A 7976-nucleotide genomic window follows, 5' to 3' on the forward strand; every position below is an offset into this window, starting at 1 on the left:
AACCCCGAATTCATACCGGACAGACAGTAGGCCGGGGGGGGGGGGGGAAAGTACAACAAGAACAAAATAAAGCCCAAAGGGAGCAGTCGAGGAGAGGGTGAAAAGAAGTGACTGGTCCCAGACGAGACATGAGCAGAGGGGAAGAGCGTATGTGGCATGACAATCGCACCTAAGGCGGGTGGCGTCGCTGACAGTTAATGAGGAATGGCTTCAAGACGACGGGAAAAAAAATAAAACATAAAAAGGAAATGGGGTATGTATGGGGTTCAACAAGAACAAATTAACGCCAAAACCCAACCACAGCATAACATAAACGCCACCCGTTTGATGCAGAAACATCTATAGGCAACAAGGGAAGAAGGCTAAACAAGCGTAGGGAAAAGGCCCAAAAATATATAAAGAGGTATCCCCGAGGGACAGAATTGAAGGAAGCGTTCGAATCCTGGCCCTAGTCAAGAGACAAGCCAGGTGAGAAATCATGGCATGATGTCCCAGAAAGAGCGACGCTAGGAGCTCTTTTGTTTCTCCTTTTTCGAATCTCTGCGGTCTCGAAGCAATACTTGAGGCAGATTGGGATCCAGCAACCCCATCATCATCTTTCCGAGTTCGTTGTGCTTGATCGGCTTTGTGACATAGTCGTTGAAGCCCGCTCGTGCCGCGTCGTCGATCTGATCAGTCATGGCATTGGCGGATAATGCCATAATGGGAATTTGCGGGAAGTGGTTCTTTGCCTCCCAAGCCCTGATCTCGCGACAAGTATCGTACCCATTCTTCACGGGCATCTGGATATCACACTGTCGAGGTAATACAAGTTAGTCTCTGCGTAGAGTACGTCAGCAACAACGTCAAAGGTCAAACTCACAATGATCAGCGAGTAGTAGCCAGGCTCTTTCGAAAAGACCATCTCAAGGCACTCTTGACCATTGCTGGCAGTCTCTGAAAACACCTTGATTTTATCAAGGTATTTCAGCATGACCTAAAATCAGCGTAAGCGACAGTTTACCCAAGACCGGCTCGGTGAGATTGATGTCGAAACCATACCATGCGATTAGTCTCATCGTCCTCGACGAGCAGGATTCGATGGCCCTTATTCCCAATGACTTCCTTGACCATTTTGGACATTGTCTTGAAGTTGTTGTTGACCTCTCGAGCCATGTCCTGGTTGCGGTCTTTACTTAGATCACGCCGACGGTCGGGATCGAAGATGTCAGAGAAGGCAGACGGTTTGACTGGCTTTGGTACGGTATCTACTCTGATGCCCTCCGCGACTAATTCCTCGATCTTCGAATTGATCCGCCGCTTCTGATAGAGATCGGAGATAATCACCAAAGCGGGTTTGGACTCGGCATCTGACTCCTGAATATGTTGCATCACTTCCATGACATCATCCGCGCCAGGCAGATTGAGAACGAGATGGGTCAGTGTCGGAGCGTCACCCGCGTACACGAGATCCTTCCAATCCTCCACATCAGGAAGTGACATCACTGTCGACGGGACCTCATGGGGTATGACTTGCTCAATGTGCTGTTTGATAGCTTCCCGAGCATGGTCAAGTGGGCAGAGAATAAGGACCGAGTAGGTGACCGGAGGATGAGAACTGGATGCCTGAGTCTTCTCCACCGTGGGCGTGGACTGCACCGACGGAGGTACGGTGGTGACACCACTCGCAGACGTCGTCTGGCTTGAAAGATCTTGACTGGACGACGACTCCACCGGAGGGTGGCTGTCTTTCGCGGAAGGATCATGCTGCGCTGCAGGATCAGTTGCACGGTCGGGAGTGGGATTGGAGCCGGAAGGGTCTGAGCTGCTCGAATCTTCGGCCAAAGGAGAGAGGTCATGAGAGGGCGACTGATCCTGGAGGGTCGATGAATCCTTCGACGCGAGAGGCTGAACACTGTTCTGGGACGTGGCTGTCGGGGCTTCGGAGACATCCGAGGATTTACGGGTTAACGAGGGATCCTGGGGGACCGGATAAGAAGGTGCATCCACTTTGACATAGAAAGAGAACTTTGCTCCTTGACCCTCTCGGCTGCTTGGTGTCAGTTTCCCGCCATGCATCTCGACGAGCTGCTTGGACAGAAACAATCCCAATCCACTTCCAGCATGCTGCTGTGAGCCGCTTCCTCCGATTTGGCTGAATCGTTGCATCAGTCGTTCGGCATCAGCGCTGCTGAAGCCTTTGCCAGTATCCACGACCTCAAAGTTTAACAAGATCTCGGTGGGCTTCAGAGGAACAGACGGATCATGATGGATCGAACACCGAGTATAGATCTCCCCCTGGGAGGTGAACTTGACTGCATTCCCCATGAGGTTGATAAGCACTTGCCGGATTCGAAACCGATCACCAATCACCATGGCAGGAACGTCGACATCCATGAGGTAATTCATCTCGAGACCTTTATCGATAGCTCTCGAAGCGATGGTGTCTATCACATCCTCGAGCACAGACCGGACATGGAACCATGAGTTGACTAAACTCATCTTGCCTGCCTCGACACGGGAGACATCAAGGATATTGTCGACCAGCTCGCGAAGGTTGGTAGAACTGTTCTGGATGGTGTCAAGCATGCGCCGTTGGTCGCTATCAAGTTGCGTGTCGAGGATGAACGGAATGGTGCCAAGAATCCCATTCAGCGGCGTTCTGATCTCGTGAGACATGTTGCTGAAAAACTTGGTCTTGGATTCCATTTCCCTATTCAGTTTCTGCATCGCCTTGTTCAATTCGCGCTCCAAGTTTTTCCGGTCGTTGATGTCGGTGCACGTCCCGTACCATGAGGCCTCGCCATTACCAAAACTGCTCGTCTCAACTTTCACCAGCCGGACGAGGTGCCATCGGTAGTCACCCCCCTTGGACCGCAGGCGGATCTCCGTTGTGTAGAATACGCGACCGTTCTCGTCCTCTTGGGCAGCAACGACTCCCTGCTCAACAAGCTTCTTGAGCGCGGGAGTGACCCCTTGGGAGAATATCGTGCTACCCTTGATACCTTCAATACCAGAGCCAGATGGATCCGCTTGCTCGGCGTTCTCCGTGAACAGCGCGCCGCACTTTTCCAAGTCATCCTTGTGTATATGCTTGATGAAACCGAAATTCATGGCTTCTTCGATGGTTTGGCCGGTATACAAATGCCACTGTTCATTTGCGGAGATCAGACCGCTCGTTTCACCCGCCTCGAACACCACCTGCGGTATGGAATTCGCAAGCGCGCGGTACTTGGCATCCGTAGCGAACATCTCACGCTCTTGTGCCGCTTTCATCTCGGCGACATGCTGCTCGTGGACGTCGAGAAAAGAGCCGATCCAGTAAAGGAGTTCTCCCGTGGGGGACAGAAGAGGGTTCGCACGGAAAATGAACCACCGATATGCATCGTCATCGTTGAACCGTTTGACCCGAACCCGCTCCGTAAACTGTGTTCCCGTCTGCAGGGCCTTGGCCCACTGTCTGGAGACCGATTCCAGCTCGCTCGGGTGTATATTTTGCCATGGATCCCTTACTCGCTGCTCTTGGGGTTGACTTCTCCGGTAAGCATCGAACTTGGAATTGGTCCAAATCACTTCTCCGGTCCGAGGTTTGGCCAAGAACAGGTGCAGGGGAACCGAATTCAGCATCAGCTGGGTGATTGTATCGGAGAATGGTCGTGAAAACTCGCGGTGGAGTTGCGCAAAAACGGAGGTGCTCGAGGTATTGCGGGAGGATGTTCGCGTCGGCATAGACGCTGGGATAGGCCTACCATCCTGGGGGTGGGAGGAAGGCTCGACAACGCCGGAATCTTTGCTGACCGGTTCATCGTCGCGACCGGATTTCGCCCTGGCCGTACCAGGAGATGCCGGCGTCGATAAAAGAACGCTTTGCTTCGCTTTAGAGCCGCGGCCTTTATTCTGAGCCGCCTGGCCACCAGAGCTCCGACTTTGCTGCAGGTTGAAGTAGTCATCGACTAGTTCAGTGCTCTGTCGGACACCCATGGCGCTGGGGTCGTTGGCCGGGGGCGCAACGTTACTTCCTTCCAGGCCCGGCGTTCCCGCCACCGAAAAGGAAGGGCTGAACTTGGACGCGTCGTCGGGACTGGAAATGCTGGCACGAGCGGATATGGGGCCGTCTTCCGTCATGACGTGTCCACTGAGTCCTGCAACCAGTTCCAGTTCGCTGCTCGGATCCGAAAATGTCCCACCCAGACCGAGGAGATGGCCGAAGCGCGGTTTATCGAATCCCGCCGCGAGCTGTTTTTCGAGATGACTATATTGCTGGGCTAAGGAGAATGAGGTCGTCAGGTGAGGGATAAGATACATGAGGGAACATCGGAGGTTTGCGGGATACGGGATGATTGGCGACAGGAAGGAGATGACGGCCACGGGAAACCGGAAGGTGTCTGAAGAGGCGTGCTTGAATGAAGTTGCATGCAACAGCGGAATATGGACCACCGACTTTGATCGATCCACACCAATGGCGGCAAGAGGTTGCACTTTGGAATAGTCATGAGACGGTGGGTCCTTCGCAAACGCTTGTTCATCGACCGCATGGTTGGTGAAGAACGGGTTCTTCTCAGGATGTGTCCGCGGGGCAGGAGAGGGAGCGGGGGACTGTGACCAAGGCGACGGAGGCGTTTGTTCGTACTCTTCGTAAAGCTCGAGGGGGCCGGACGAATGATCCTTCTTCGTCTGGAGAGAGATACGGGGACTGAAAGTCGGTTTCGGGCGAGCGGGAGGTGTCGACAGAACGGACGGTTGCGATCCCTCCTTGCTGGGATTTTCAGCGGCGGCGGCGGCTCTTGGGGACTCGGTGGCCGGGGTGGTCTGCTCTTTGTCGTCTGGCGTGTGGACGGCTGAGGCATTCGACGGTTGAGAGGAAGATGGGTCATATGCATATTCTCTTGTTAGCACCACAGGCTTTGTACGCCCGAAAAGCTTGACGATGCCAGTGCGCTTTATCAACGGGTCCGCTTCCATCTCCAGTTCTCTAGGAATGGTGAAGACTGTCAGCGGAGAGTTTTGGGAAGCGGAACCCGGCTGGGGCGGGGCAGACGTCGCAGGGCTATCGTGTTCCTGGCCCTGGGAGGCATTGCCAGACGTTGCAGACTCAAAGCTACTACAAATATTGACCGGCTTCTCATTAGACGGAACTCGGTGCCTCATCTCCGATAGACTCTTGTTGCGTGTGTGATAGAGAGGTCTGTCAAATTCGCGGACGCCGGGGGTCTTCTTGTCCTTTCCAAAGCCTGCAAAGGAATGACGCGACAGCAGCGACGGTCGTGTGGGGGATGAGAATTTCGTGCCCTTGCCTCGTGATGCACCACCTATGTCCTCCCTCTTGGCTAAATCATCTGGCGATCCGTCTTCTTTGAGTGCGTTCTGGGTTCCTGAGGACGTGACATTATTAGACTGTTCGTCGGCTTGGTGCGGGTTGAAGGTTGCCTTCTGACCCCACGGGACGTTCTCCAGGTCGGTCGAATCTCCGGGAACGGCCAGGGATGCCCGTTCTGCGCCGTAATGGGTCCGTAGGATTTCAACCACGTTGGCCCACCAGGCGTCCAGGCCCGGATCGGAATTCAATTTCAAGATCACATCGTACAAGTTCGGACTCGGATATTGCGGGTCATCTGCGATGGGAGCTGCACCGGGAGGCAAGCAGATATTGTGGGGGACAGACGTGATCTCTGACGCACGAGAACGCATGTCAATCGTTCCGGGGGCCTTGGAGGGCCGTGTGTTGACCTTGTCAGCAGCCGGAGATTTCAGGGTAGAAGCGCGCGTTTCTAGGGATGGTCGAGCATCATTCGTCTTCTCGGGAGTGCTTCGCGGCGGCATGATTGGAAACGGATAGGAAGGAGTCTGGGGAACATGCTGATCGGGGGTCTTGGTCGCAGAGCTGGGGCTGCAGGATCCGTTGGAGTCGGCATAGGGAGCAGAGCGGACGGCTCCGGGCACCACCGAGGGGGAGGAAGGTCGAGAGCGGACGGTCTTTCTCGGGGTTGTCTCCCCCGGCGACATGGCCTCAGCATGCTGGGAATGGTTTGACGGGCTGCGTTGTTGTTGTTGGGCCTGTTGATATAGGAGCTTCTCGTCCATTCGCCTCCGCAATTCGTCCAAGGTTCGCGCACCGCTTTCCGAGTTTTGTGCAAACTCTAACGCGGGCTCCAGGTCCTGGGGAGGCTCACGTGGCTCGAGGTCAATGCCAGGACCCTGGGACGGAGCACCATTGGGTTCGGGAGCCGGGACAGGACGAGCAGGAGAAAAATCAGGCGGGTGGTGAGTCGCAGGATTCAGGTCCAGCCCGGAGGGATGAGGCGTGTGCGAATGGGGAACGGTCGACGGGGACGGCAGCATGGCGGGCGACGAGCCAGGCTGGCGTCTTGAGCAGTCGTCCACGAGCCCCGGGACGTGGGAGACCCCTCCTACACCAGGCGACAAAGTATCTCAGGCCCCTGAATCCAGCTGGAAGAAGAAGGATAGGGCACGCATCGCTCGATCGGGAACGACGACTAGCAGGGGAGGCGGGCAGCAGGGCGATCCATACAAGGGGAGCGAGGGCGAGAGCACGCGAGAGGGCGTGGCAGCGTCACAAAGGACAGGAATCACGGCACGAGCGCGGTGGTGAGGGAGATGGCGATGGCGAGATGGGAGTTTCGCTGCGTCTGGAGGCGCGGCGGCAGGATCTGCCCGGGCCAGCGAGCCAGCGCCGGGAGTGGTGACTCTGGGCGAGCGCTGACAGGAAACGCAGGGTTGGCTATGACGTAGCCAGGCCGGGGAGCGGGCTTGCCGATTGAGTTGGGTGACCAGCAGCAGCCGGCCGTAGCCCCAAGCCGCCAGCGTGGGATGCCAGACGGCGGCACCCGCGTCGCTGCGGCCAGAATTATTATTTTCTCTGCGTACTCGTACTCTACGCTTCTCGCAGCAGGCCTCAGCTGCCCGTCTGCGACGCTGGGGACGCGCGTGGCGGGCGGCCAGCAGCCAGAGCCGTCGTCCGCGACCGTCGACACGGGCATTGGCATCGCCGGTGCTGTGCTACAGTAGCGGTGGCCTCCATGGTTCCCCCAAACTGCCCCGCCCAAGGAGTTTTCTCGGGCTTTCTTTGTCCAGGCGCCTCCCCACCGGCCGGCAAACAGCCAAACCCAGGTGAATCAGCACCCCCGTCGCCCTCACACGTGTAGCCCTGGCTCTTCTGCCACTCAGCGCGCAACGGGGCCTGGGGGCAGCGCGTGATCCGCGGCCACTTAGCAGCACCGCGTGCTCGCTGACAGGCAGACGGTGGACCGGCTGTCATGCCCAGCGAGCACTGGCGATGGTCCGACTCGGGTCTCGCTGGCGCCCTCTAGCGCGGCACTTTTATCGGGCCCAGCGCGCCCGCCATTGGCCCGTCGCGATACCTCTCTATACTGCCCTCATGCAGGCCGCAGCCGACGTCACTGGCGTCTGTGCCGCTGGCCCACTGCACGCCTGGCGCTCGCCGACTCCAGAGCGCCGGATCCCGCTGGCTTGCCATTCATTCTTCTGCAACGGCATCCTGCTGACCCTGCCGGCCCTGTCCTCCCTGCTCCCAGCCAAGTGCGCTTCCTGGACACATGCCGCGCCGTCGTCCGTCCTGCGGTGGCGCGACTGCTGCCTCACTCGCCACCTCAGCCTCCTCCTTACTTCCCAAGCTGGCAGGTTCTGTCCGTAGAAGGTTGCTAGGACGAGGTGCCGTCCGATCGAGCACTGCAAGACGTCAGTGCGACGGCTTCTCTGGACAAGAAGGGCTCGCTGGCCCCACAGTTTCTCTCCTGTCTGGCTCTGGTCGCCTCAGCTTTCAAGGTTTGGGGTTGGGGAACCAGCTGGAAGCTTAGATCGGCAATCAGGTACGTCAGGAGAGACCACGGGTACGGTTGGTGATTGCCTTGGTGAACGGTTGCATTCCGGGGGCTTCGAAGCTCCTTCGGTGCTTCCAAGCCTTTCCCTGACCGCTCAGATTGGCTCTAGTGGCTTGCAACCAAACTCATCAAACAAGC

The 7976-nt window shown here is 56.9% G+C and overlaps 1 protein-coding gene across 1 annotated transcript; it reads right to left on the reverse strand.

Annotated features, from left to right (window-relative positions):
• Positions 1-506: 506 nt before the first annotated feature.
• T310_2350 (Sensor histidine kinase/response regulator) lies at positions 507-7255 on the reverse strand (the record flags this gene model as incomplete). The annotated part of the gene is made up of 5 exons (XM_013474791.1): positions 507-794; positions 863-946; positions 1042-6343; positions 6509-6991; positions 7104-7255. 5 exons carry the CDS (start codon positions 7253-7255, stop codon positions 507-509), a joined length of 6309 nt encoding a protein of 2102 aa, XP_013330245.1.
• Positions 7256-7976: the final 721 nt, after the last annotated feature.

This window comes from Rasamsonia emersonii, assembly GCF_000968595.1.
Source record: "Rasamsonia emersonii CBS 393.64 chromosome Unknown ctg1118621760023, whole genome shotgun sequence".
Classification (NCBI taxonomy): domain Eukaryota; kingdom Fungi; phylum Ascomycota; class Eurotiomycetes; order Eurotiales; family Trichocomaceae; genus Rasamsonia; species Rasamsonia emersonii.